This window comes from Chroicocephalus ridibundus, chromosome 1, assembly GCF_963924245.1.
Source record: "Chroicocephalus ridibundus chromosome 1, bChrRid1.1, whole genome shotgun sequence".
Classification (NCBI taxonomy): Eukaryota; Metazoa; Chordata; class Aves; order Charadriiformes; family Laridae; genus Chroicocephalus; species Chroicocephalus ridibundus.
The window spans coordinates 12,231,943-12,258,187 of NC_086284.1; the positions used below are offsets into that span (position 1 = coordinate 12,231,943).

At 69.9% G+C, this 26,245-nt stretch overlaps 4 protein-coding genes across 11 annotated transcripts; 3 read left to right on the forward strand and 1 right to left on the reverse strand.

Moving 5' to 3' along the window:
• Positions 1 to 783: 783 nt before the first annotated feature.
• On the forward strand, positions 784 to 5,121 carry CNGA4 (cyclic nucleotide gated channel subunit alpha 4). Its single transcript, XM_063331606.1, has 7 exons — positions 784 to 896; positions 1,107 to 1,217; positions 1,328 to 1,434; positions 1,722 to 2,717; positions 2,812 to 3,399; positions 3,526 to 3,711; positions 5,063 to 5,121. The coding sequence occupies exons 1-7, from the start codon at positions 784 to 786 to the stop codon at positions 5,119 to 5,121; spliced, it is 2,160 nt and encodes a 719-aa protein (XP_063187676.1).
• A 336-nt stretch (positions 5,122 to 5,457) lies between these two features.
• CCKBR (cholecystokinin B receptor) lies at positions 5,458 to 8,597 on the forward strand. Of its 2 annotated transcripts, XM_063336006.1 has the most exons (5): positions 5,458 to 5,718; positions 7,003 to 7,254; positions 7,344 to 7,608; positions 7,744 to 7,871; positions 8,020 to 8,596. In XM_063336006.1, the coding sequence occupies exons 1-5, from the start codon at positions 5,556 to 5,558 to the stop codon at positions 8,532 to 8,534; spliced, it is 1,323 nt and encodes a 440-aa protein (XP_063192076.1). In that variant the 5' UTR covers positions 5,458 to 5,555; the 3' UTR covers positions 8,535 to 8,596. The 2 variants fall into 2 exon arrangements, with proteins under 2 accessions (XP_063192076.1, XP_063192148.1); XM_063336078.1 differs by lacking the exon at positions 7,003 to 7,254 and having other exon boundaries at positions 8,020 to 8,597.
• A 7,256-nt stretch (positions 8,598 to 15,853) lies between these two features.
• On the reverse strand, positions 15,854 to 17,809 carry TIMM10B (translocase of inner mitochondrial membrane 10B). Of its 2 annotated transcripts, none has more exons than XM_063328785.1 (3): positions 17,661 to 17,809; positions 16,583 to 16,678; positions 15,854 to 16,504 (listed from the first exon to the last, which is right to left on the reverse strand). In XM_063328785.1, the coding sequence occupies exons 1-3, from the start codon at positions 17,697 to 17,699 to the stop codon at positions 16,262 to 16,264; spliced, it is 378 nt and encodes a 125-aa protein (XP_063184855.1). In that variant the 5' UTR covers positions 17,700 to 17,809; the 3' UTR covers positions 15,854 to 16,261. The 2 variants fall into 2 exon arrangements, with proteins under 2 accessions (XP_063184855.1, XP_063184865.1); XM_063328795.1 differs by having other exon boundaries at positions 17,648 to 17,782.
• On the forward strand, positions 17,791 to 25,528 carry ARFIP2 (ADP ribosylation factor interacting protein 2). 6 transcript variants are annotated; one of them, XM_063328745.1, is made up of 10 exons: positions 17,844 to 17,921; positions 19,424 to 19,592; positions 19,678 to 19,785; positions 19,903 to 20,011; positions 21,637 to 22,599; positions 22,695 to 22,810; positions 22,943 to 23,164; positions 23,746 to 23,903; positions 23,993 to 24,167; positions 24,432 to 25,528. In XM_063328745.1, exons 3-10 carry the CDS (start codon positions 19,687 to 19,689, stop codon positions 24,585 to 24,587), a joined length of 1,998 nt encoding a protein of 665 aa, XP_063184815.1. In that variant the 5' UTR covers positions 17,844 to 17,921; positions 19,424 to 19,592; positions 19,678 to 19,686; the 3' UTR covers positions 24,588 to 25,528. The 6 variants fall into 6 exon arrangements, with proteins under 6 accessions (XP_063184841.1, XP_063184798.1, XP_063184815.1 ...); XM_063328736.1 differs by lacking the exon at positions 17,844 to 17,921 and adding an exon at positions 19,180 to 19,334; XM_063328728.1 differs by lacking the exon at positions 19,424 to 19,592 and having other exon boundaries at positions 17,793 to 17,921.
• Positions 25,529 to 26,245: the final 717 nt, after the last annotated feature.

Here is a 26,245-nt window from a genome sequence, read left to right on the forward strand (position 1 = left end):
GGGGGAGCTCTCCCAGTGCCACCCCCGCGGGTGACCTGGGGTCCCCCAGCACCCACCGGCCGGTGCCCTCCTGGCCCCGCCACCCCCAGCCGAGCAACCCCGGCCCTGGCGCTGGTGGTCTTGGAGGGGCCGCCCCAGCATGGCCCGGGGGTCGGACGGACGCGGTGTGTTAGGGACAGCCGAGAGCCCAGTTGCCACCGAGGGTTCGGCTGCCGCCGGGGACGGCTCGGCTGGCGCACGGGGAGAGGAGCCCACGCGCAAGTCCCGCGTGCCCAGGGCAAGGCGGCGCAGAGCCAAAACCCAGGTGGTTCCACTGAGTTTTAGCTTTTAAATGGCCTTGAGAAACACGTGCCGGCGTGGCTACCCGAGGACCCCGTGTCCCGGTGTGTGCCAGCGTGGCTGCCTGCCGGCCCTGTGTCCCGGTGTGTGTCGGCGCGTGCCAGCGTGGCTGCCTGCAGGACCACCATCCCAGCGTGGGCCGGTGTGGCTACCCATGAGCCCGGCGTCCCGGTGTGTGCCGGCGTGGCTACCTGCCAGCCCCGTGTCCCAGGGGCTGGCGCATGCCCCGGAGGAGCCCCGCGTTGCCAGGATGCGGCCGGTGCTGGCAGAGCCACGTGGCCGGGTCCCACCGAGGGAACTCACTCGGTGCCGGCGGCCGGGTTGCAGCACCTACAGGGTGCCGGGGAGGGTGCCGGACCCCCGGGGTGCCGGGGAGGGTGCCGGGGAGGGTGCCGGACCCCCGGGGTGCCAGGGAGAGTGCCGGACCCCCGCCCGCAGTGCAGGATGCACGGCCTCAGCTCCCGGCTGTCCCAGCGCTGGGTTCGGCCGCAGCTGCGCGGTGCCACCGGGCTCATCGCCACGGCCGAGCCTGGCACCGACACCAGCCACGCCGGGGGGTGAGTGCGCGACGACTCCCCGCCACGGGGCCTGGGGGGGGGGGGGGAGCGGGTGGCGGGGACCCCCCTCGGTGCCGTGGTGCGGAGCACCCAGTGCCACGGCGAGGGTCCAGCTGTGCCGCGGAGCCACCGGCAGCAGGGCCCGGTGTGGGGCTGGCGGGAGGGGGGGGGGGTGGCACAGCCTGAGGTCCCTCTGCCTCCCCCTGGCAGCGCCGCCACCCCCCGCAGCTGGACGCTGGACCCCTCTGGAGACTGGTATTACTGGTGGATCAGCGTCATGGCGCTGCCCGTCCTCTACAACTGGATCGTCATCGTCTGCAGGTGCCGGAGCGGGCGCCGGGGGGGGGGCCGCGGGGGGGACATGGCGGGGTGGGGGTGGGGATGCTGTTTCCGCCCCCCCAGCGCGGTCCCAGCCACGGTGACGCCGGCAGGTCCTGCTTCCCGGCCCTGCAGGAGCAGCACGCGGGGCTGTGGCTCGGCCTGGACGCTCTCAGCGATGCGTTCTACCTGCTGGACATGGCCGTGCGCCTCCACACCGGTGCGTGACGCTCCCCGACGCGCCCCGACGCACCCCAACACGTCCCGACACACCCTGACGGTGTGACCCCATCCCTGTCCCCATTCGTGGTGATCCCCCATCCCTCGTCCCCATCCATGGCGGTCCCCCATCCCTCGTCCCCACTGGTGGTGGTCCCCCATTCCTCATCCCAATCAGTGGTGGTCCCCCATCCCTCATCCCCGTCCCCAGCCTCCCTCCTGGGCACAGCACCCCCCTCTCCAGGGCTCCCCCCCGGCACAGGGCCGGTCCTGACCCTCCGCCCCCAGCCTTCCTGGAGGATGGAATCCTGGTGCGGGACCGCGGCCGCATCCGGCGGCGCTACCTGCGCTCCTGGTGCTTCCCCTGGGACATGGCGGCGGTGCTGCCCACCGACCTGCTCTACCTGCGCCTGGGGCCGGCGACGCCGGCGGTGCGCGCCAACCGCTGCCTGCGGGCGCCGCGGCTCTTCGAGGCCTTCGACCGCCGGGAGACGCGCACGGGTCACCCCAACGCCTTCCGCGTGGCCAAGCTGATGCTCTACGTCTTCGTGGCCATCCACTGGTACGGCTGCCTCTACTTCGCCCTCTCGGCCCGCCTGGGGCTGGGCACCGACGCTTGGGTCTGCCCCAACGCCAGCCACCCCGGCTTCTCCCGCCCGCTGCGGCAGTACCTCCACAGCTTCTACTTCTCCACCCTCGTCCTGGCCACCGTGGGCGACACGCCGGAGCCGCGGCGCGAGGAGGAGTTCCTCTTCGTCACCGCCGGCTTCCTCCTGGCCGTGCTGGGCTTCGCCACCATCACGGGCAGCATCGGCTCCGTCATCTCCAACATGAACGCGGCCGACGCCGTCTTCTACCCCGATCCGGAGCCGGTGCGGTGCTACCTGCGCTCGCGGGGGGCGGGGGGCCGGCTGGCGCGACGGGTGGCCAGCTGGCACCAGCACCTGCGGGCGCAGCGCAAGCTGCCGGCGGAGCGGGCGGTGCTGCAGCACCTGCCGCGGGGGCTGCGGGCCGAGGTGGCGGCCGGCGTCCACCTGCCGGCCTTGCGCCGCGTCGGCCTCTTCCAGAGCTGGGAGCGGGGCGTCCTGCGGCAGCTGGTGCTGCGCCTGCGCCCCCAGGTCTTCGGCCCCGGCGAGTTCGTCTGCCGCCGCGGCGACGTGGGGCGCGAGATGTACTTCGTCCGCGAGGGCCGGCTGGCCGTGCTGGCCGAGGACGGCGTCACGCAGCTCGCCGTCCTGGGCGAGGGGCTCTACTTCGGGGAGATCAGCCTCATCAACATCAAAGGTGAGACCGCCGCCCCGCCGCCGCGGCGCCCACCGGCCCCCTCCCCCCTCCCACCTCAGCCCCGGCATCACGGCGGCCCCCCCCGTCCCCCCAGGGAACACCTCGGGGAACCGGCGCACGGCCAACATCATGAGCATCGGCTACTCCGACCTCTTCTGCCTCTCCAAGGAGGACTTGGCGGAGGTGCTGGCCGAGTTCCCCAGCGCCCGGGCCATGATGGAGGCCAAGGGCCGCCAGCTGCTGCTCAGCATGGGCAAGCTGGACGTGCACGCCGAGGCGGCGGCGGAGGCGGCGGCGGCGGAGGCCGAGCGGCGGGTGCAGGGCCTGGAGCGGGCCCTGGAGGAGCTGCAGAGGCGGGCGGCACGGCTGCTGGCGCAGCTGGAGTCCGGCGCCTTCAAGCTGGAGTTGCGCGTCCAGCGCCTCGAGGGGCGGCTCCGGCGGCGGCCGCGGCGGGACGGGGCAGCGGGGCCTGACGGGGCACAGGGTCCCACCGGGGCACAAAGTCCCGCCAGGGTGCCGGGTCCCCCCGAGGTGCAGGGTCCCAGCGGGGTGCAGGGTCCCACGATGCCACAGGGTCCTTCCCGGGGACAAGGTCCTGCTGGAGGATGGGGTCCCACTGGGGTGCAGGGTCCTACCAGGGTGCAGGGTCCCCCTGGTGCACAAGGTCCCACTGGGGCACAGGGTCCCATCGGTGTGCAGGGTCCCAGCAGGGCACAAGGTCCCCCCAGGGTGCCAGGACCCCACAGGGCGCAGGGTCCCAGCAGGGTGCAGGGTCGCACAGTGCCATGGGGTCCTACCTTAGGACCAGGTCCTGCTGGAGGATGGGGTCCCACCAGGGTGCAGGGTCTCAGCGGGGTGCAAGGTCCCACCAGGGTGCAGGGTCCCATCAGTGCTCAAGGTCCCAGTGGGATACAGGGTCCCAGTGGGGCACAACGTACCCCCAGGTCACAGGGTCCCACCAGGGTGCAGGGTCCCACCAGGGCACATGGTCCCAGTGGGATGCAGGGTCCCACCAGGGCACAAGATCCCCCCAGGGCACAGGGTCCCCCCAGGGCACAGGGTCCCAGTGGGGTGCGGGGTCCCCCAAGGGAGTGGGGTCCCAGTGGGGTGCAGGATCCCGCAGGGGGGCAGGGTCCCACCAGGACACCGGGTCCCCCCAGGGTGCAGGGTCCCCCCAGGGCGCAGGGTCCCAGCAAGGCACAGGGTCCCCATGGGGTGCGGGGCATGGGGGGCCCAGGCCCCCGGCGCTGAGGGTTCCCTGGGGGGGGGAGAGCAGTGACAACAGCCGCGGGGTGACTGTGACAACCATTGCTGGGTAACATTGACAGCTGTTGCTAAGATACGGTGGGTTGTTCCTGAACTGGGACATGATGGGATGGGATGGGATGGGATGGGATGGGATGGGATGGGGCCAGGACCATGGAATCATGGAGGGGTTTGGGTGGGAAGGGACCTTAAAGATCATCTCATTCCACCCCCCTGCCCTGGGCAGGGACACCTCCCACCAGCCCAGCTTGCTCCAAGCCCCGGCCAACCTGGCCTTGAACCCCTCCAGGGATGGGGCAGCCACAGCTTCTCTGGGCAACCTGGGCCAGGGGCTCACCGCCCTCACAGCCAAGAATTTCTGCCCGAGATCTCAGCTCAGTCTCCCCTCTTGCAGTGGAAACCCCTTCCCCCTCGTCCCATGGCTCCCCTCCCTCATCCAGAGTCCCTCCCCAGCTTTCCTGGAGCCCCTTGAGGGACTGGAAGGGGCTCCAAGGTCTCCGCGGAGCCTTCTCTTCTCCAGGCTGAACCCCCCCAACTCTCTCAGCCTGTCCTCCCAGCAGAGGGGCTCCAGCCCTCCCAGCATCTCCGGGGCCTCCTCTGGCCCCGCTCCAGCAGCTCCGTGTCTCTCCTGTGCTGAGGCCCCAGAGCTGGAGGCAGCACTGCAGGGGGGTCTCCCCCGAGCGGAGCAGAGGGGCAGAATCCCCCCCCTCGCCCTGCTGCCCACGCTGCTGGGGATGCAGCCCAGGCTGCGGGGGGTTTCTGGGCTGCCCCAGCGCACGGTGCCGGCTCACGGCCGGCTTTTCCGCCCCCCCAGCACCCCCAAGCCCGTCTCTCAGGGCTGCTCTCCATCCCTCCATCCCCAGCCCGGGTTTGTCCCCCCGTGCAGGGATGGAGCAGAGAGGGACAGTGGCAGGGACAGGGACAGGGTGAGGGGGGGCAGAGGCAGCACCGGGCTGTGCCGGGGTGGGGGCGGCGCGGGGGGGCCGGAGGCTCCCGGAGAAGCGGCGGCGGGTACCGGGAGGGGACCAGAGGGGGGTCGGGGGGCAGCTCGTGTCCCCCAGCCCCGGTGCCGCCCCCAGGGGCACCCGCGGAGAGCAGCCACGGGCGCCGGCACCGCTCGGTGACAGCCCCCCGGTGACAGCCCCCCGCTGACACCCCCCCCGGTGACACCTCCCCGGTGACAGCCGCCGCTGCCCCAGGAGCTCCAGGGCGCTGCCGTGCGGACACCCCTGGCCAGCACCGTGCGACACCCCCCCCCGAGCCCCCCGACCCCCCCGCCCCCGCCGGCTCCGTTCGCCGCCCGCTCCCCGGTCCCCCCGGCGCCCCCGGTGCCCCCGCCCCCGCCAGCCCCGTCCCCTGCATCCCCCGCTCCCGCCGCAACCCCCCCAAGCCCCCCCCCCCCCCCCGCTCCCGCCGCCGCCCCCCGCCCCCGGCCCGCCCCCCGCCGGCGCCGCCCCCGTTCACTCTCCCGGCGGCTCCGGAGCGGAGCGGAGCGGAGCATCTTCCCGGTGTCTCCTGCCGGGGCCGCCGCCATGGGCGCGGGGGGGCTCTGACGGGAGCCCCGCCGGCGCCATGGACCCCCGGCGCCTCAACGAGTCGCTGCAGGAGCTGCTCTGCCGCCCCGGGAACGGCTCCGCCACCGGCACCGGCCCCGCCACCGGCACCGGCGCCGCCGGCAACGGCTCCGCTTGCGACCTCCTCCGCCGGGGCCTCCGCGGGCCCCCGGCACCCAAAGGTGAGATCGGGGGAGGGGACGGGAGGGACCCCCGCCCGCCCGCCCGCCCGCCGCCGTTCGTCCCGCCGTGTCTCCCGCGCCCCGGGAACCGGCACCGGGACCGCCGGGCAGTGCCGGTGCACCCCGCCGAGTCCCCTGGTGCCCCCCGGTTCCTCCCGCAGTGATCCCGGTTCCCCCCGGTTGGTCCCGCCGAGTCCCCCGGTGCACCCGCCCGCCCCGGTGCCTCCCGGTGCTCCCCGTCCGCCCGCCCGGTGCCTCCCGGCGCACACCGCCGTGTCTCCCGGTGCATCTCATTCAGCCCGCCCTGCGTCCCCGCTGCAGACACAGCACCCCCCGTACCCGCCCGTATCCCCCCTGTGCCCCCCGTCCCATCCCATCCCGTCCCGCCGGCCGCTCTCCCCAGCCCCGGTCCCCGCTCCCGCACTCGGGGCTGGGGCACCGCGGGACGGGGACGGTGCCGGTGGGAGCCCGGCAGGGCTGAGGGGTCTAAGCTGGGCTCAGCCCGGGGCGGGAGGACGCGGGGCTCTGGCCGGGGGGAGCAGCGGGAAGGTGGAGGGTCCCCGGGGGGCGCCGGGACCCCCATCCCACCCCCCCGCACCGGGGCTCGGCGGGATGCAGCTGCGGCACCGGCACCGGCTGCTGTTCAGCTCCCGGAGATGGGGAGCCCCGGTCACGTCCCAGAGCGGCGGGGGCTCGGGGGTGCGGGGGCACAGGGATGCGGGTACCGGGGTCCACGGGCAGCCGCGTCCCACCGGCACGGCCGAGGGCTCGGCCCGGCGATGGGCAGGACGGGGCAGCACCGCGGCTCCAGCCCCGGCACCCGCCTGGCACCCGGTACTCCGGTGCTGGAGCCCGGCCCAGCCGGTGGCATGTCTGCAGGGCTGAGCTGGTGGCAACCGGGGCATCCTGGTCCCTCATCCGCTGTGGTGGCAGCCGGGGCATCCCGGTGCCATGTCCATGACAGTGGCAGCCAGGGCATCCTGGTCTCTTATCTGCTGCGGTGGCAGCCACACGGAGGGAACCCGGGCAACTGGCTCCCAGCTCCCCACCGAGCCACCCGGACATGGCTGGAGCCCGCCAGAGCCCAGGTGCCCGCACGGTGCTTGGCCACGTTGCCCCCCTGTGCCGGGGTGCCACTGGGGTGCAGGGGGCATCTCCTCGGCCATGCTGCCCTCTCGTACCACGGTGCCCTGCCGGGGGGGCATCACTTCATCCATGCCACCCACCCGTGCCGGGGTGCCGCCGTGGTGCCGGCGTGGCTTCCCGTGACCCTGCCACCCGCAGACCTGGACCTGACGGTGCGCGTCCTGCTGTACGCGCTGATCTTCCTGCTGAGCGTCTGCGGGAACGCCCTGGTGGTGGCCGTGCTGCTGCTGAACCGCCGCCTGCGCACCGTCACCAACTCCTTCCTGCTCTCCCTGGCGCTCAGCGACCTGATGCTGGCGCTCTGCTGCATGCCCTTCACCCTCGTCCCCAACCTCATGGGCACCTTCGTCTTCGGAGAGGCCGTCTGCAAGCTCATGGCCTACCTCATGGGTACGAGGGGGCGGCGGGCAGGGCGGGGGGAGGCACCGTGCCATGCCGTGCCGCGCCGTGCCGTGGGCGCTGACCCTCGCTGCCCGCAGGCGTCTCCGTCTCGGTGTCCACCTTCAGCCTGGTGGCCATCGCCATCGAGCGGTACAGTGCCATCTGCAACCCGCTGCAGTCCCGCGTCTGGCAGACGCGCTCGCACGCCTGCCGGGTCATCGCCAGCACCTGGCTCTTCTCGGCGCTGCTCATGCTGCCCTACGCCGTCTACAGCACCACGCGCGCCCTGCCCGCCCGCGGCGCCCGCCCGCCCCTCAGCCAGTGCACCCACGACTGGCCCAGCGAGCAGGTCCGGCAGGCCTGGTGAGTGTCCCCCGCTCCGGCGCCCCCGCCCGCCCCCCCGGCACGAGGAAGGGGGACGCCGTCCGACCGCCGGCCCCGTCGCTGCCACCGGGCCGGCGAGGGGGGCCGCCGAGCGACGGGCGCCGCGTCTTCCAGGTACGTGCTGCTGCTCCTCGTCCTCTTCTTCATCCCGGGCGTGGTGATGATCGTGGCGTACGGGCTCATCTCCCGTGAGCTCTACCGCGGCATCCGCTTCGAGCTGGACATCAAGGGGGAGGCTGGAGGTGAGGGGCCGGGCCGGCGGGGGGCATTCCCTGGGGACCCCTCCCTCCCTGCGCCGCGGCCCGTCCCGACGCCCCGCGGAGGCTGCTCTCGGGCTGCCGCGGGCTCCCGCGGTGCCGCGTCCGTGACGGCGTCCCCTCCGCCCCACAGCCCAGCGCAACGGCGGCGGGGAGCCGGCGCCCGCCTGCGACGAAGGGGACGGCTGCTACCTGCAGCTCTCCCGGCCGGGGGGCGCGCTGGAGCTGCGGGCGTTGGGGGCGGCGGGGGCGCAGCAGGAGCGGGCCCGCATCAACAGCTCGGAGGCGAAGCTGGTGGCCAAGCGCCGCGTCATCCGCATGCTGGTGGTCATCGTGGCCATGTTCTTCCTCTGCTGGCTGCCCATCTTCACCGCCAACACCTGGCGCGCCTTCGCCCCCCGGGCGGCCCAGCGGGCGCTCTCGGGGACCCCCATCTCCTTCATCCACCTCCTCTCCTACACCTCCGCCTGCGCCAACCCCCTCATCTACTGCTTCATGAACCGCCGCTTCCGCAAGGCCTTCCTGGCCACCTGCGCCGGCTGCCGCCGCGCCTGCCCCCGCCGCCCGCCCGAGGAGGAGGTGGCCGCCGCCAACACCTCGCTCTCCAAGTTCAGCTACACCACCGTCAGCAGCCTCGGGCCCCCCTGAGCCCCCCGAGCCCCCGCCCGCCCTGCCGCCCTCCCCTCCACCCACCCCCCCCCGTGCCTGGTACAGCCCCCCCAGCCTGCAGCACCCCCCAGGAGCCCCCCGACCCTCTGCCCCAGGACCCCCAGCAAACCCCAGGACCCCCAGCTCCAGGCGCCGCCGTGCCCCGGCTGGGCGGGGGGCAAGGACGCGGGGCAGGGGCTCCCCCCGGGGTCGGGCAGGGGGGTGGGGGGATCGCGGTGCCCCCAGCCCAGCCCGGGGTCTCCCTACGCCGCTCCCCGGCTCCGGCCGCAATAAACTCGCCCTGCGCCCGCCGTCGCCCGCCTGCCCCGATGCTTCCCACCGTGCTCGGCCCGGCACCGGGGGGTCTGCGGGGCCAGAGCCGGGCAGGACGGTGGGGGTGGCACCGCTCGGGGCCGTGGGGCCGGGCCCCTCCGCTGTGGGGATCCCCAAACCCCTCCGGGCAGCGGCTGGAGGAACGGAAGGGAGTGGGGACAGCCCCGTCCGGGACGCCCCGCCGGGCTCCACACCAGCACGGCACGGAACAACACCTGCGCACCACTGGCACCGTACGGCACCGCAACGGATCTGCAGCTGGTGGTTCCCGGGCAGCGGGTGATGCCGTGTCTGGGGAACCTCCCCGGTGAATCCAACCACACCGTGCCACCGGGACCGGGCAGACACACGTGCACACACACACACACACCCTGAACACAACGGCAGCCGCCACGGGCACTGGGTGCAGGGACAGAACCGCAGGGGTAGTGACACCACACACAGCGGGGGCAGGAACCCAAAGGGACTCCATCTCCTACAGTTCCACAACGACACTCCATCTCCTACAGTTCCCACAGAGACTCCATCTCCCACAGATCCCCAACACACTCCATCTCCCACAGTTCCCCAAGGGGACTCCATCTCCCACAGTTCCCACAGAGACTCCATCTCCCACCATTCCCCAACGAGACTCCATCTCCCACCGTTCCCCAAGGGGACTCCATCTCCCACAGTTCCCATCGACACTCCGTCTCCCACAGTTCCCCAAGGGGAATCCATCTCCCACCATTCCCACAGAGACTCCATCTCCCACAGTTCCCCAATGACAATCCATCTCCCACAGTTCCCATCGACACTCCGTCTCCCACAGTTCCCAAGGAGACTCCATCTCCCACAGTTCTCACAGACACTCCATCTCCCACAGTTCCCCAACGAGACTCCATCTCCCACAGTTCCCTGACGACGCTCCATCTCCCACCATTCCCTAACAGGACTGCATCTCCCACAGTTCCCCAACGAGACTCCATCTCCCACAGTTCCCAAGGAGACTCCATCTCCCACAGTTCTCACAGACACTCCATCTCCCACAGTTCCCCAACGAGACTCCATCTCCCACAGTTCCCAAGGAGACTCCATCTCCCACAATTCTCCACAACTCCCACAATTCCACAGAGACTCCATCTCCCACCGTTCCCTAACGACACTCCATTTCCCACAGTTCCCAAGGAGATTCCATCTCCTGCAGTTCCCACAAAGACTACATCTCCCACCGTTCCCCAAGGGGACTCCATCTCCCACAGTTCCCCAACAACACTCCATCTCCCACCGTTCCCCAAGGGGACTCCATCTCCCACAGTTCCCAAGGAGACTCCATCTCCCACAGTTCCCCAACGAGACTCCATCTCCCACAGTTCCCTAAGGGGACTCCATCTCCCACAGTTCCCCAACAACACTCCATCTCCCACAGTTCCCCAAGGGGACTCCATCTCCCACAGTTCCCAACGACACTCCATCTCCCACAGTTCCCAAGGAGACTCCATCTCCCACAGTTCCCAAGGAGACTCCATCTCACACAATTCCCACAGAGACTCCATCTCCCAGAGTTCCCCAACGACACTCCATCTCCCACCATTCCCCAAGGGGACTCCATCTCCCACAGTTCCCAACGACACTCCATCTCCCACAGTTCCCAACGACACTCCATCTCCCACAGTTCCCCAAGGGGACTCTATCTCCCTTGTGTCCAAGGGCATTTGGTCTTTGATCCTGTTGGCGATGATCAATGACGTGATGATCACATCACGGCGATGTGGCAGGATGGCTCCTATGACTGGAGTGTTGGAATGGAGGGATACAGGCTCCTCAGGAAGGATGGGCAGGGTAGACATGGAGCGGGGGGTATCGTCCTCTATGACTGGGGTTCCTGGAGCTCCACCTGGGGATGGATGAGGAGCTGACCGAGAGCTTATGGGTCAGGATTAAAGGGAGAGCACGCAGAGGTGACGTTCCAGTGGGGGTCTGCCACAGGCCACCTGGCCAGGAAGACGAAGCAGATGAGGCCCTCCATAGACCTGACAGGAGCAGCTTCACGTTCACAAGCTCTGGTCCTCATGGGGGATTTCAACCACCCCGATATCTGTGTGAGGGAGAGCACAGCAGGGCATAAGCAATGCAGGAGGTTCCTGGAATGTGCCGATGATCACTTCCTTCTCCAAGTGATAGAGGAGCCAGCAAGGAGAGGAGCCATGCCGGACCTTGTTCTCACCAACACGGAGGGGCTGGTGGGGAATGTGAAGGTCAAGAGCAGCTTTGGCCGCGGTGATCATGAGGTGGTGGCGTTTGAGATCCTTAGGGCAGCAAGGAGGGCACGCACTGGACTTCAGGAGAGCAGACTTTGGGCTCTTCGGGAACTGTTTGGCAGAGTCCCGTGGGATAAAGCCCTGGAGGGAAGAGGAGCCCAAGAAAGCTGGTTAATAGTCAAGGATCACCTGCATCCCAACAAAGAGGAAGTCCAGCAAAACCGCCAGGAGGCTGCAGGGATGAAGAGGAGCTCCCGGACAAGCTCAGACAGAAGGAGGAGGCCTACAGAGGGCGGAAGCAGGGGCAGGTAGCCTGGGAGGAATGCAGAGAAGTGGTCCGGGCAGCCAGGAAGCAGGTTAGGAAAGCTAGAGCCCAGGCGGAGTTAAATCTGGCCAGGGGTGTCAAGGGCAACACGAAAAGCTTCTCTAGGTATGGCCGGGACAAAAGGAAGACTGGGGAAAACGTGGGCCCACTCAGGAAGGGAAGGGGAGAGCTGGTCACCCGGGACAAGGAGAAGGCTGAGGTACCCAATGACTTTTCTGCCTCGGTCCTCAGCGGTAAGGGCTCTGAGCACGCCGCCCCGGGCGCAGGGCAAAGGCAGGGGCTGGGGGAATGAGGAAAACCGCGCACTGTAGGAGAAGACCAGGGTCGAACCCAACTGAGGAATGTGAAGATGCACCAGCCCAGGGGACCTGATGAGGTTCATCCACGGGTCCTGAGGGAGCCGGCGGATGAAGTTGCCCAGCCGCTATCCATCGTATTTGAGAAGTCGTGGCAGGCCGGTGAAGTTCCCGCTAACCGGAAAAGGGGAAACATCACCCCCATTTTCCAAAAAGAAGACTGAGGAAAGACATGGGAAATAAGGAGGCAACTGGTGACAGCTCACCAAGGGCAAATCGTGTCTGACAAATGTGGTGGCCTTCTGGGATGGTGTTACAGCGCTGCTGGATAAGGGAAGAGCAACTGACATTATCTACCTGGAGTTGTGCAAGGCGTTTGACGCTGTCCCGCACAACATCCTGGTCTCTACATTGGAGCCATGGATTTGACGGACGGACTCAGTGGATAAGGAACTGGCTGGATGGCCGCACTCAGAGTTGTGGTCAACGGCTCGATGTCCGAGTGACGTGCAGCGATAGTGGTGTTCCTCAGGGGTCGGTGCTGAGATCAGGCTGTTGGTGACACAGATCTGGGGATTGAGTGCACCCTCAGCCGGTTTGTCGATGACACCAAGCTGTGTGGTGTGGTCGGCACGCTGGAGGGAAGGGATGCCATCCAGAGTGACCTGGACAGGCCAGAGAGGTGGGTCTGTGTGAAACTCATGAAGTTCAACCAGGACAAGTGCAGGGTCCTGCGTGTGAGTCGGGGCAATCCCAAGCACAAATCCAGGCTGGGCGGAGAATGGATGGAGAGCAGCAAGAGGCGAGATTGGGCTGAGATCTCGGGCAGAAATTCTTGGCTGTGAGGGCGGTGAGCCCCTGGCCCAGGTTGCCCAGAGAAGCTGTGGCTGCCCCATCCCTGGAGGGGTTCAAGGCCAGGTTGGACGGGGCTTGGAGCAAGCTGGGCTGGTGGGAGGTGTCCCTGCCCAGGGCAGGGGGTGGCACTGGGTGGGCTTTGAGGTCCCTTCCCACCCAAACCGTTCTGTGATTCTGTGATGGGGCCAGGCTCTTTTCAGTGGTACCCGGGGACAGGGCAAGAGGTAACGGGCACAAACTTGAGCATAGGAAGTTCCACCTAAACATGAGGAGGAACTTTTTCCCTGTGAGGGTGGCAGAGCCCTGGCACAGGCTGCCCATGGAGGTGGTGGAGTCTCCATCTCTGGAGACATTCCAAACCCGCCTGGACGCGTTCCTGTGCCACCTGCTGTGGGTGACCCTGCTCTGGCAGGGGGTGGGACGGGGTGATCTCCAGAGGTCCCTTCCCACCCCGGCCAGTCGGGGGTTCTGTGCCGACAGCTTTGCAGGTCCCCGGCTGGAACGCAACATCTCAGAGCGGAGCCAGCGCTGGGGCACACGAGGGATCGGGTCCAACGCCGACGAGATCCTCGGATCCGTGTCTCAGCAGCGGGGCCCGAAGCTGCCCAGCGCCACGTCAGCCCACGGGCAGCGTCCAAGACACCGGCTGTGCCGCAGGTGGAGCAGCACCGAGACGCGGCTGGGCTGAGGGGCTGGGGGGGGCTCAGGCTGCGGAGGAGGGGAGCAGCTGGGGAAAGGCAGCACCGGCAGCGGCTCTGCCGCGATGGCTCGGCAGGGGCGGCCAACGGGCACCTCCGGGAGAGGAATTTCTGGCACCTGGAGCTGCGCCGTGAGCCCGCGACCCACAACGACGAGACACCCCGAGGGTCTTCTCCTCTGTCGCCGCCCCTCGAACCACCGGGTCACAACGAGGATTCTGCCCCCGCGCCCGGCTCACGCTCCCCGGCGATGCAGAGGGGCTTGCCACGGCTTTTGTCCGTAATCCGATTAGGAGCAATTACGTGGATCAAAATTAGCGCACGTGCGCGAGGAAAACAACGCGATCGCTATTAAAGACAGCGGCGCTTCTCTCCCGGCCGACGGCTCGGCACCACCCGTCTGCCGGAGCCGTCCCGCGCCCGGGGAAGGAGCCGGCGTTTGCTGCGCACGGCGGCTGCAGACGCAGGGGGAGAAGCCGCCTGGTTAACGGGGGGCTGGGTTTGGGAGGCGGACGCTGGAGCCGCCAGGCAGCCCGGAATAAATCATCGCTGGAAAGCCTGGAGCACTTGAATCCATAAATTTTAGGAGAAAAGGTGCTGCAGATAAATCTTTGAGTGACTGAAGGGCGGCCGCGGGGCCAGCGGCCATGTGTCCCACACCACAAGCAGGGGACAGTGGTGGCCAGCGGTAGCCGTAGCTGGTGCCGCAGAAGGTCCCTTTCCCACAGCCGAGGAACGGCCACGTTAAAGTTGACCAGGAGGCAATTTTTCGGACAGCAGAAACTTGTGAGATTCGTTTCAGTTTCTTTAACGGTGAAGCTGTGGGTTCGGGGTGAGCAGGGAAGGACGAGGAGCAGGGAGGGACGAGGAGCAGGGAGGGACGAGGAGCAGGGAGGGACGAGGAGCTGGGAAGGGCGTTCAGCATCTGCCAGCACATCACACTTCTTTGAAGCCGACGGACTCGAGTGTCTCGCAACGCGCTCCCGCCCTTCGGCCGCCCCTGCTGCCGCTCTGCGCCTCTCCCGGTTCGAGAGGGGACCGTGGGGGTGCCCTGGTGCGTCCCCCGCTGCTGCCTCCCCTCCTTCTCCCGGCGCTTGGGCACTCGGGTTGCTGTTTGACTACTCCCCCCCCGGCTCACCGAACACCGACCTGTCACCGAAACAGCCGCCGTCCCCTGGGGATCTCCCTCCCCACCACCAGCGGCACAGCTCAGAACCGCAATTACCCGCGTTGGCTACCTCGGGGCTGGGAACAGGCTTCCTCCCCCCACTCCGCAGCCAAGCCCGACCGCTCGTGCCCAGGCTGAGCAGCGCTGACCCCCCCCCCCCGGGGTCTCTGGGGCCTCCCCTGACCACGTCCTCCCACAGGGAAAAGCGGTCCCTCTCCCAGCACCTCCCAGCTGCCGACCTGCCCGTGTCCCCCCGGTGCCCGGGGACCTTGCTTTGTCGTCAGCTGGGCACCCCCCACCCCCGCCACGCACGGCTCCGGGGGCCAGTCACCGCCGGCAGTGGGACTGACCCTCGCCGATGGCACGGCTCGCAGCTGGCCATGGCCACGGCCCAGCCGGGTTTGCCATCCGCGAGTGCCTCGCCAGCCGTCCCACATCCCAAAACAGGCCAACCCGGAGGGGGCTGCAAGTCACCGGGGCACGCGATGGCCAGCTCTGCCCTCGGTTGCCGGGACCGGCCACACCGGGCAGCCGGAGCCGGGTCTCTGCCGTGGGGAGCAGCCATGGGTCACCCCCGCACGGAGCCCGCGCGCTGCGGCAGCGTTTTAACGTCAGGGCGTGGGTGACCGCGTGGGGCACACGGCACCGGCTGCGCCCCGGGGCCTGTCCCCGAGCACCGGGGGAGCGTCCGCAGGATTCCGGACAGGGTTGGTGCTCCTGCCCTGGGGCGGCTGCTCCAGGCTGGGGTCTGCACCTGACCTTTTCCCAGGTGACTCCGTACAGCTCGCCGGATCCTCGTCACCGAGGAGAAGGTCTGGGCTGATGGAAGACTTAACTGGAGGAAGGAAAGAGACGGTCTGTACCCAGGTCCCTCTTCCTCAGCACTTCTGAGAGCCTGAAGGAGAAGCAGAACGGAGAATGTCACCCACTCTCTTGATTTTGGCCTTTCCCAGAGCTCTGGGCTGTAAAGCAGCTTTCCAAGGAACCACCACAGTCCAAATCGTGGCGTTTGGAAGCAAACGTGACCACGGAGTCAGCCAAGACTCGCCCTGTCTGTGGGGCTCTCCTCGCCCTCGCTCCTTTCCCAGCCCCAGCCACATCCCTGCCCTCTGCCGGCCCCTCTCCCAAGCTCCCGGGTTCAGCCACCACCGCCCGCCCCACGCCGCGCCCGGGGCCAGGCTTGGGGGATGGTTCCACTCCCCGAGGACGGGCTCGTCCCTGCAAAGCCGTGACCCACAGCCTGTTCCGATGCCGCCAGACACAGTGGGGAGAAAAGGGTCCCCGGAACCAGCGATGCCAACCCTCAGCCCCGGGGAGAGCGGCCCGTGCCCCTGCGGGGTGCTCCGACAGGAGGGACCAGCGACGCCAGGGCCCTACTCACCCTCACGGCCCGTTAGCAAGACGTTAACGAAGAGATGTTTTATTAGCGCCAGGAAACCGTTTCCTAGAAGTACCAGCACCCCAGGCGTGGAGCAGGGAAGCCCAGCGCCAGGGCTGTCGGGACAGAGTTCAGGTGGGCCAGACAGGCAGGCACGGCCATTTCTGTCTCGGTGCCCCCCGTGCCCCCCGCCAGCACGGAACAGACTCAGCCAGTGCCGGGAGGCTCCTGGCGCCAACACACCGGAGGACACAGACCCGCAAGGCCGGGTCTCGGAACCGAGGGGATCTGCTGCCCCACACCAGGAGGACTGGCAGCGTGCAGGGGCCCGGGCCGCGCTGCAGCACCGAGACGTTCCTTCTCCCATGGGTAACGCGGGGCCAGCACCGTCCCGCAGCCCCCCTCGAAGGCTCAGGACAGCGGGTTCAGCCGTGCTACGTGCCGCTGCCTGGAGCCCCTTGCGAGGGTCCACCAGGGCCCGGAGCCGCCGGCGGGTCGGGAGCAGGTCCAGCTCCCCCAGCCCCATCCAGGGCCGGTCCCTGGCCCGTGGATGCCACACTGGCCTCGTAGTCGGCGACGCGGCGCTGCATGATGGAGGGCATCAGCGCCACGTAGGCGCGCATCAGGCGGTGGTTGGCGTGGACCAGCTTCCCGGCGCAACCATCCAGGCACTGCTCCTGCGGGACGGGAGGGTCAGTGCGGCCAGGGGCTCCCCGGGATCCCCAGGTCGGGGCTCCTGCAGCCCGGGGCCTCACCTCGCTCCCGGTGAGCAGCCGGTAGTTGAGGTTAGAAACGCAGTGCCGGAAGCAGAGCTCGGTCATCCGGTTGTAGACCAGCAGGAAATCCCGCAGCTGGAAGACGCAATGCCGGCGGACATTCACCCCAGCCCCACCGCGGCACCAGGACCCCCTAGCACCCCTGAGACCCCCTGGGACCCTGTGGGAGCCCCAGACACCCCCAGGCACTCAGCATCCCCCGGCACCCCCCAGCACTCAACATCTGTCGGCAACCAGGACCCCCCTGGGACTCCCCGGGGGCCCCCGACACACAGCATCCACCAGGACCCCCTGACGCCCCTTGGCACTACCAGGATCCCCTGACACTCCCTGGGACCCCCCGACACCCCCCAGACAACCAGGACCCCCTCCGGGACTCCCTGTGAGCCCCTGACATCCCCCGGCCCCCCCTGGGAACCGGCACCCCCTGACACCCCTGATACTCCCCGGCAAATAGCACCCTCCGGGACCCCCTGACACCCCCTGGCAACCGGGTTTCTCCCGGACACCCCCAGCACCCCCTGACACCCCCCGAGACCCCCTCAGCAGCCCCCAGAACCCCCTGCCCCTCCCCCAACACCCCCCAGCACACAGCATCCCCCCGGGAGCCTCTGACACCCCCCGCAACCGGGACCCCCCGGTACCCCCTGACAACCCCCCGGGGCTCCCCAACACCCCCCAGCACACAGCATCCCCCCGGGAGCCTCTGACACCCCCCGGCAACCGGGACCCCCCGGTACCCCCTGACAACCCCCCGGGGCTCCCCAACACCCCCCAGCACACAGCATCCCCCCGGGAGCCTCTGACACCCCCCGCAACCGGGACCCCCCGGTACCCCCTGACAACCCCCCGGGGCTCCCCAACAGCCCCCGGGACCCTGGACGCCCCCCCGGGACTCCTCAGCAGCCCCTGACAACCCCCGGGGCTCCCCAGCAGCCCCCAGGACCCCCTGATACCCCCGGGGAGCCCCTGTCCCCCCGGCACTCAGCTTCCTCCGGGACCCCCGACGCCCGTCCCCCCGTTACCGGCCCTCCCGCCCCGCACCGGCCGCGCTCACGCTGCGAAGCTGCTGCTGGTGCTCCGCCGCCGGGTCCATCCCGGGCCCGGCCCGGTCCTGCCGCCCTCGGCGGGGCGGCCCGCGCGCTGCAGAGGCGCTTCCGGTGGGAAAGGAACGTCACTTCCGCCCGGCGCTGCCGAGTGACGCCACGTCCGGCCGCGACTCCCGGCGGTGGCGTGACGCGCTTCCGGCGTGTCCCGGGCCGAGGCGGAGCGGGGGCGGCCCACGCCGGGCGGGGGGCCCGCGGCGCCGGCGGCGGAGGTGGGCGGCGGGGACGGACCGGGCGGGGACGGACCGGGCGGGGACCGGGCGGGTGAGCCCGGCTCGCGGGGCAGCCGCCCCCGCCGCGGGGCCGGGGACGGACCGGGACGGCCGATCCCCGGGGACACCGCGGGGCGGGCGGGGGGGACGCGGCCCGTCGGGGCTGCGGGGAGGCGGCCCCCTCGCTCGGGGGCCCGGGCAGGCGGTGCCGGGCTCTGCCGGCCGCCTCCCGGTGAGCGGGTCGTGCCCCGCAGGTAACGGGGCAGGGCGGGTTCCGGCCGTTGGAATGTGCTCGGACCGGTCTGGCCGCCGCGGGGCCCCGCCGCTCCCCCCGCGCTGCGGACGTGGCTCCGGGCTGTGGGCCAGCAGCGGCTCCGCTGCAGAGCCCCGCTTGTCCCGGGCAGGGTCTGTCGCCCTGCCGGGGCACAACGGCCGCTGCGGCGCCGCGGGGTCCACGCGGGGCCGGGACCCCCTTCTCCTGCCAAACCGTGAGCGCCGCGGGCCCGAGGGGCGGGGGGGAAGGCGCCGGCCGCGCTCCGGGGTTGTGAGCTGGGGCTGGCGCTGCTCCCCCGGGACGTGCGGCTCCACCGGGAGCGTTCTGGGAGCCGGGCGGCTGCGGGCAGGGCCGGGGCGGCGCGTCCCGAGGGGAGGCTTGAATGTCTTCAGCGCGACCCGAAGGAGGGGATCGGGTTTGCAGAGGACACCGAGCTGGGCAGGAGTGTGGATCTCCTTGAGGGTGGGACGGCCCTGCAGAGGGACCTGGCCAGGCTGGACGGATGGGACAAGGCCAGTGGCGTGAGGTTCAACAAAGCCAAGTGCCGGGTCCTCCTCTTGGGTCACCCCAACCCCACGGACGCTCCAGGCTGGGGGCAGAGTGGCTGGAGAGCTGCCCGGGGGAAAAGGACCCGGGGGTGTTGGTCGACAGCAGCTGAATATGAGCCAGCAGTGTGCCCAGGTGGCCAACAGCATCCTGGCCTGTGTCAGGAACAGCGTGGCCAGCAGGACTGGGGCAGCGATGGTCCCCCTGTACTGGGCACTGGGGAGGCCCCACCTCGAGTGCCGCGTCCAGTTTTGGGCCCCTCACTACAGGAAAGATGTTGAGGGGCTGGAGCGTGTCCAGAGAAGGGCACCGGAGCTGGTGAGGGGTCTGGAGCACAAGTCTGGTGAGGAGCGGCTGAGGGAGCTGGGGGTGTTCAGCCTGGAGAAAAGGAGGCTGAGGGGAGACCTTCTCACTCTCTGCAACTCCCTGAAAGGAGGGGGTAGGCAGTGGGGGTCGGTCTCTTCTCCCAAGGAACAGGCCATGGGACAAGAGGAAACGGCCTCAAGTTGTGCCAGGGGAGGTTTAGGATGGATATGAGGAAAAACTTCTTCCCCAAAAGGGTCGTCAAGCACTGGAGCAGGCTGCCCAGGGAGGTGGGTGAATGCAGACGTGGTGCTGAGGGACGTGGGTCAGTGGTAACTGGCAGCACTGAATTAACAGTTGGACTTGGTGATCTTAAAAGCCTCTTCTGACCAACGCGATTCTACGACAATGCCGTGCTGTGGAGGGCAGTGGTGCAGGAGGCCCCAGGGCAGGCGGGACCAGCTCCCCCCATCCCCTGCCTGCTCCCTGCCGTCGGGAGCTCAGCCCCAGCCTTGGCCTGGCTCGGGAAGCCGGGGGTCCCCGGCCAGGTGAAGCCCCAGGGCCCCGGCCGCAGGGGGGTGGTCTCTGTCCCTGCTTGGTGCCCGGTCTCCAGCAGCGTCCGTGTCCTCGCAGGCCCTGAGGATGTCGGACGGGATCATGAGCAAAGCCGCCACCATGGAGATCCCCATCAGCAGCAACGGGGACACGGGCAGCCTGCCGGAGGACGACGGCTTGGAGCAGGTTTGTGGCTGGGGCCGGGTGGGGACGTGACGGACCCCGGGCGCTGTTTCGCGGGCTGTGTGGGGCGGGCCGTGCCGTCCCCAGCCCTGCGCCCCAGCGTTCCTCCCTCCGCTCCAGGACCTGCAGCAGGTGATGGTGTCGGGGCCCAACCTCAACGAGACCAGCATCGTCTCTGGCGGCTACGGGGGCACGGCTGAAGGCATCATCCCCACCAGCACCATCAAAGGTAGGGCGGGCTGCGGCGCAGGCTCGTGCGGCCGGGGCTGGGGCGGCGGCGGGGGAAGCCGAGGGCAGTGCTGCGCCTCCTGCGACGCAGAGGTGGGAGGGAGAGGCTCTGTCACGGGACGGAGGGCGCAGCTCGCCAGGCTGCGGGAGCCTGTGGGAAGGCAGCTCGAGCTGCAGGGCCCGGGAGCCTGGTCCCTCTGCGGGGGCACGGGCTGCGGCGGTGCCAGGCAGGGAGGGCTGGACCCCGGCCGGGTCGCGCGCGGGCAGGAGCTCTGTCTCGAGCCTCGGCCGCTCGGTGCAACACCTTCCCGGCACGGCGGCTCCTTCCCTGCTTCCCTGGTGGGCTGGGGCTCTGTGGAGGGGTTGCTGGGGGGTGGAGGGGCCGCTACCCCCTCCCTCCTCCAGGCTCCCCGCAGGTGGTGCCTCGCAGGAGGGCTGGGCTGCGGGTGCTCTCCCCACTTGCCGGCGTGGGGGGTCTCCCTCCTGCTGTGGGGAGCCCGTCGGGTCGCGTGGGGCACCGCGAGGTGCCTGGGCTTCACACTGCGCGGGGGCGCAGCAGCTCCTGGGTCCTTCCCAAGGCGAAGGAAGAAGCTCTTTACGCGGAGGGTGGTGAGACACTGGCCCAGGTTGCCCAGAGAGGTGGTGGAGGCCCCATCCCTGGAGACATTCAAGGCCGGGCTGGATGAGGCTCTGAGCAACCTGATCTAGTTGAAGATGTCCCTGCTCACTGCAGGGGGGTGGGACTGGATGGCATTTAAACCCCATTCCAACCCAACACAGTCTATGATTCCTCCGGTGGCAGGGAAAGGCTGCGGTGTCCCCCCTCTGGCCCTGGGGAGCTCTGGGGATGCGCCGGTGCCGGTTGTGCCGTGAGGAGCAGGGATGGCTGCCCGCAGAGGGACGGGGCAGGGGGGCTGTGAGTCACACGCTCTCCTATTTCCTCTCCTCGTTGCTCAGGCGGGTCCTGGGGCTGCGGGTGCTGTGACAGCGGGTCACAGCTGCCGGTGTCCTGGGTCCCTGCACCCCCGGGAGCTCTGCCGGGGCAGCGATGGCCCAGCAGGTCCGCCATAAGCATCGGTGCTGCTGGGCTGGGCCAATCCGGCACTGCCGGGGCGGCTCTGGCACAGCCGCATCTCTCGCCCTCTGTCCCTCGTGGTCCCGCTTCGCACAAGTCTCCGGCCCCTGACTCTGGCCCCCGCAGCAGGCGGCTGCTCGCCCCCGGCCACTCCGTGCTGCGCTGGAGTGAGGGGTTTGCGCAGGCAGAGGGGACGGCAACGTTTGCTCCCAGCCTGCTGAGCCCGAGAGCAGCACGAGCGGGTGGCAGGAGGAGGCGTGTGCCGTGTTTGCCGTCGCCGTGTCTCTGCCACATCAGTTCACGGGGCACAGCGAGCCTGGCTGCAGGGACGGAGGGAGCGGGGAGGGAGCACCCGGTGCGGGAGGTGTCTGTCTGTCCGCCAGCCGTGTCTTCTGATTTCATCTCACACTCATCTGCTCCCGTTGCTCTCCCCTGCTGCCGTCCCGCCCGCACACTCATCCTCCGTCCTGGCCGTTCCTGCCCCCCCCCCCCACCCCGTGCCCGTCCCACCGCCCCGTCTCCTCCTGCTCCTCTTTGCTCACGCCCGCCAGCCCCTCCATTTCCAGGCTGTCTTGTCCAACCTCACCCACCCCGAGGACCATCCGTCTCCCCCAGCGCATCTGCCGCCAGCAGGATGGCCAACCAGGCTGGTGCTTCAGCAGGTACTGCGCCCGCCCGGCCCCTAGATGGGGCTCCACGGCCCCCCCCAGCCCGGGCTGGGCCCCTCGCCCCTCGCTTGGGGCGCCTGGTTAGCACTGGGGTCCCTCGGGGCACCTCCATGGAGACGTGGCTGCAGCCGGACACAGCCACCGCTGTGGGGGGCGGCGAGCCCGCTGCCGCCGGAGGAAGAGCTGCCGGCACTCGCCTGCCCCAGCGGCTGCAACGGGGTCTCGGTCCCGGTGCTGGGGGGAGAGGACGGTGCTGCCGGGGTCCCGGGTGGCTCAGGGGTGAGACCCGGGCGGTGCCCGGCTGCGGGACATCACTCCCGCAGCCAGGAGCCCACGCCTGTGCTCCCCCGGGCGCTGCCGTCGCCTTCTCTGTCCCACTCAGCGAGGAGGCCGCTGAGGGCGGCGAGGAGCGCGGTGCAGCACCGGAGGTGCCGGGGCCCCGTCGGTGGGAGCGGGACTGGCGGCGAGACAGCCACGGGGCCAGGCTGGGCTCGGTGCCTTCTGCGGGGTTGCCTGCCAGCACTGCCAGGGCCTTGCGTGGGACCCTCTGGAAGGGCTCGCAGGAGAGGGTTCCCTGCACGGGCGCCGGGTCGGGACACCGGTTAGCCGGCACGCAGCACCGCGAGACCTCCTGGAGCCCGGAACGCCGCCAGCTCGTCCCCTCGCTGCAGCGGGGCAGAGCCGCGAGGTGCCCGGCGCTGAGCGGGTGCGGCGGCAGCTTCCCGGGCAGGGCAGAGCCGGGTGCTGCCCAGACTGCGCGTCTGTTGTGCCTGGGCTTTGCGGAGCCGCAACGCGGCCCTGCGGGGGTCCTGCGCCCCTGGCAGGGCCCCGAGCCCTCCTGCGAAGGCAAGCGGGGCTTTTGGGCAAGCGGCCGGGCTGTGCCCTCTGCGAGCGCTGCCGCCTTGCTGAGCTGGCGCCGCGCGGGGCTGTGTCTGTTCCAGGCTCCGGGCTGCACCAGCCCCACGCCGGCCCGGCCGTCGGAGGAGAAGAAGTCGTCCGTGGCATCGCCGTGGAGAAGTTTGATATTGTCAAGAAGTGGGGCATCAACACATACAAGGTGAGCCGAGGATCCGGGCCCGTGCCAGGAGCGACGGAGCAGCGGGAGGTGGAGGACGTCCCCGGGAGTCTCCCCGCAGAATCCGTGGGGGCAGCTCCCCGGGGCGCTGACGCCTCTCCCTCGCCCCCGCAGTGCACCAAGCAGCTGATCTCGGAGCGGTTCGGCCGGGGCTCCCGCACCGTGGACCTGGAGCTGGAGACGCAGATTGAGCTGCTGCGGGAGACGAAGCGCAAGTACGAGTGCGTGCTGCAGCTGGCGCGGGCCCTCACCAACCACTTCTACAGCCTGGTGCAGACGCAGCACGCCCTGGGGGACGCCTTCGCCGACCTCAGCCAGAAGTCCCCCGAGCTGCAGGTACCGAATCGTAGAATCGTCGAATGGTCCAGGTTGGAAGGGACCTTCCAGACCATCGAGTCCAACCATCAACCCAACACTGACAAACCCACCGCTACCCCGTGTCCCTCAGCACCGCGTCTGCCCGGCTTGTAAATCCCTCCAGGGATGGCGACTCCACCACTGCCCTGGGCAGCCTGGTCCAATGCTTGACAACCCTTTCCGTGAAGAAATTTCTCCTAATATCCATCCTAAACCTCCCCTGGCGCAACTTGAGGCCGTTTCCTCTTGTCCGAAGGTCTCCTCCCTGCGTGCCCGCTGGCAGCGGCGTGTGCCTCGCCTCCGCCCTGTGCGCCGGGGGAAGGAGAGCCCAGACCCAAACCGGCCTCGGGCTCCGTGGCACAGCCGGGGCGGCTCCCTGCGCTGCAGCACCCTGGATGCGCCCGGGGACGCGGGAGAAGGCTGGGATAACCGTGCTCGGCGAGGGCAGCGGGCAGGGAGGGTGCAGAGGGCCGTGGTGTCCCAGCACCTCCTCGGGGCAGGTGGGCCGGCTCTGGGCACGTTGCCGGTTCGGACCCTGACTTCTCCTCCTCCCCTCCCAGGAGGAGTTCGGTTACAACGCGGAAACGCAGAAGCTGCTCTGCAAGAACGGAGAGACGCTCCTGGGCGCCGTCAACTTCTTTGTCTCCAGCATCAACACGCTGGTGAACAAGACCATGGAGGACACGCTCATGACGGTCAAACAGTACGAGACGGCCAGGTAGGAGGGCGCTTGGGTACCGACGGGCGTCTCCGGGGGCACGGCGCGGGGCCCCGGCCTGGCCATGACAACCGGCCGTCCCCGCGCAGGCTGGAGTACGACGCGTACCGCACGGACCTGGAGGAGCTGAGCATGGGCCCCCGCGACGCCAGCACCCTGTGCCGGCTGGACGCCGCCCAGAGCCAGTTCCAGAGCCACAAGGACAAGTACGAGAAGCTGCGGGCAGATGTGGCCATCAAGCTCAAGTTCTTGGAGGAGAACAAGGTGGGGGAGGGCTGCGGGGCTGGGACGGGGCCGTGGGGCGCAGTGAGGGGGGGGGGGGAGTTGGCCGGGCACTCGCCGCATCCCTTGGCCCTGCCGCCTTGCGGCCGCCTGCCTAAACTCCCTCTTTTTGGGTGGGCAGCCGGAGCCCGGGCAGGGGAGCGCCCAGCCTGGGAAGCTGGGAGAAGGTGGGCGAGCTCCTGGCGGGGGGGGGGGGGGCTGCCAGCATCTGATTTCCACCCCTGCCCCCCCCCACATTCTCCCCAGATCAAGGTGATGCACAAGCAGCTGCTGCTCTTCCACAACGCCATCTCCGCCTACTTCGCCGGGAACCAGCAGCAGCTGGAGCAGACCCTCAAGCAGTTCAACATCAAGCTGAAGACCCCCGGTGCTGAGAAGCCCTCCTGGCTGGAGGAGCAGTGAGCCCCCCCCCCCGCCCCCCCAACCCCCGCCGCCCCCGCCAGCTCCGGCGGGGGTGCACCACGGACCTCAATTCTGACCCGGGGCTGCGCTGGCGGGGGCGGGGGGGGGGAAGCGGGCGGCTGCGAGCGCGGCCCTGGTCCCGCTCTGGGGCTCCGCGTCCCGCTTCGGGGCAGGCACAGACCCCCCCCGGCGTCCCCCCCGCCCCCCTCGCTGGGCCGCGCGCCCCAGCCCCCGCCGCACACTTTGGGGTGGGGGGGGGGGACACTCCGCAGCTCTCCCTCTGCCTCCCGGGGGGGCAGGACCGGAGCATGCCCCCCCCGTGTGCGTTTCCAAATGAAGACGAAGCTCTGGGTGGGGGGGGGGGACAGCCGGGTCCCCTCCCTGTCCCTGGGGGGCTGCGGGCTCCCTGGGGGGCTGCGGCTGGCAGCCGGGGCTCCCGCCTTCTCTGCCGGCTTTGGGGCTGTTCCGACCCCCCCCGGGGCTGACCCGGGTGTTCCCAGGCTCTTGTGCGGCCCCCCCCCCTCCCCCCCCCCAGCTCACACTACACTCCCGTGCGCAGGGTGGCCTGTGCCCGCTCTCGGGGGGCCACCGCCTGCCCCTCCTGGCCCGCTCTGTGGCGGGGTGGCCGGGGGGGTGGTGGGGGGGTGCTGGCCAGGTCGTCGTCCCCCCCCCCCGGCACCGGGACCCGGCCCAGGGACCAAACGGCGGCCGCGTCCCCCCGCGGTGCATGTCGGCGCTGGTGGGGGGGGCCGCGGGGCAGGGGCTCTGTCCTGCCCCAGCCGTCGTTGCCCCCCCGCCCCCCCGCGGCCGCACGCAGCACTTGGGCACTTTCTCCTGAGACAAAAGGGTTTGTTTTTTCTTGCTAATTTAATCCCTGGTAATTTAATGTCTGGATCTGACAAAACCCCTCCCCCCCCCCCCTTTCCTGGTGAAGGTCTGACCCCCCCCTTCCTCCTCCCCCCCCCCCCCCCCCCCCCCCCCCCAACTTCTGTAAGATTCCAGAATAAAACGGTACGGATCACTTCTGCCTGCGGAGCTGGGGGGCTGCCCCCCCTCTGTGTCCCCACCCCCCCCCCAGGGCTGGAGGCTGATGGGGGGAAGGTGGAGAGGGTCTGGGGGGGGGGGGGGGGGGCGGCTGGGCGAGGTTCGCCCTTCCCCATCCCCCTGGAGCCGCTGGAGGCCCCGTTGCCCCCCCCAGGGGCTGCAGCCGGGAGGGTCTGGGGGGGCAGGGGGGGGTGTGCTGGGATCAGGTGGCTGTGCCCCCCCCCCCGGCCCCTGCGTGGGCTCAGCCATGCCGGGGTGAGCGTCGGCGTGGGGGGGTCTCGGGGAGCTCAGGGCTCCTCCGGCCCCAAGGTGGGGGGGGGGGAGGGGAGGGGTCGGCCCGGGGTCCTGCTCCGTCCCGGGGCGGGGGGGGGGGGGGCACCGGGAGCGTCCCCAGGAGCTGGGACTCGGGGGGGGGGGGGTCGGCGCCGCCTGTCACGATAGTCCCGACGGCAGCGCCGGGGGGGTCCCGCGGGGCGGGCGCCTACAGCGGGGCCGGGCTCCCCCCTCCCCGGGTGAGGAACGCTGCGGGCTGGGCACCGAGCGGCACCGGCCCCCCCCCACTCCCCATGTCTCCCTTCGGCTCCCCCCGGTTCCCCGGGGGCGGGACGGGGCGG

Excerpts from the sequence above, each read along its gene's own strand:
- CNGA4 (XM_063331606.1), top strand. The coding sequence starts at position 784 with ATGCACGGCCTCAGCTCCCGGCTGTCCCAGCGCTGGGTTCGGCCGCAG. Across the intron at positions 1,435-1,721 it reads GGCCGTGCGCCTCCACACCG|CCTTCCTGGAGGATGGAATC; the intron begins GTGCGTGACGCT and ends CTCCGCCCCCAG. Across the intron at positions 3,400-3,525 it reads AGGTCCCACTGGGGCACAGG|GTCCTGCTGGAGGATGGGGT; the intron begins GTCCCATCGGTG and ends CCTTAGGACCAG.
- CCKBR (XM_063336006.1), top strand. The coding sequence starts at position 5,556 with ATGGACCCCCGGCGCCTCAACGAGTCGCTGCAGGAGCTGCTCTGCCGC. Across the intron at positions 7,609-7,743 it reads GAGCAGGTCCGGCAGGCCTG|GTACGTGCTGCTGCTCCTCG; the intron begins GTGAGTGTCCCC and ends CGCGTCTTCCAG. Across the intron at positions 7,872-8,019 it reads CATCAAGGGGGAGGCTGGAG|CCCAGCGCAACGGCGGCGGG; the intron begins GTGAGGGGCCGG and ends TCCGCCCCACAG.
- TIMM10B (XM_063328785.1), bottom strand. The coding sequence starts at position 17,699 with ATGGACCCGGCGGCGGAGCACCAGCAGCAGCTTCGCAGC. Across the intron at positions 16,679-17,660 it reads ACCAGCAGCAGCTTCGCAGC|CTGCGGGATTTCCTGCTGGT; the intron begins GTGAGCGCGGCC and ends TGCGTCTTCCAG. Across the intron at positions 16,505-16,582 it reads GGCTGCTCACCGGGAGCGAG|GAGCAGTGCCTGGATGGTTG; the intron begins GTGAGGCCCCGG and ends CCCGTCCCGCAG.
- ARFIP2 (XM_063328728.1), top strand. The coding sequence starts at position 19,687 with ATGTCGGACGGGATCATGAGCAAAGCCGCCACCATGGAGATCCCCATC. Across the intron at positions 23,904-23,992 it reads AAACAGTACGAGACGGCCAG|GCTGGAGTACGACGCGTACC; the intron begins GTAGGAGGGCGC and ends GTCCCCGCGCAG. Across the intron at positions 24,168-24,431 it reads AGTTCTTGGAGGAGAACAAG|ATCAAGGTGATGCACAAGCA; the intron begins GTGGGGGAGGGC and ends CATTCTCCCCAG.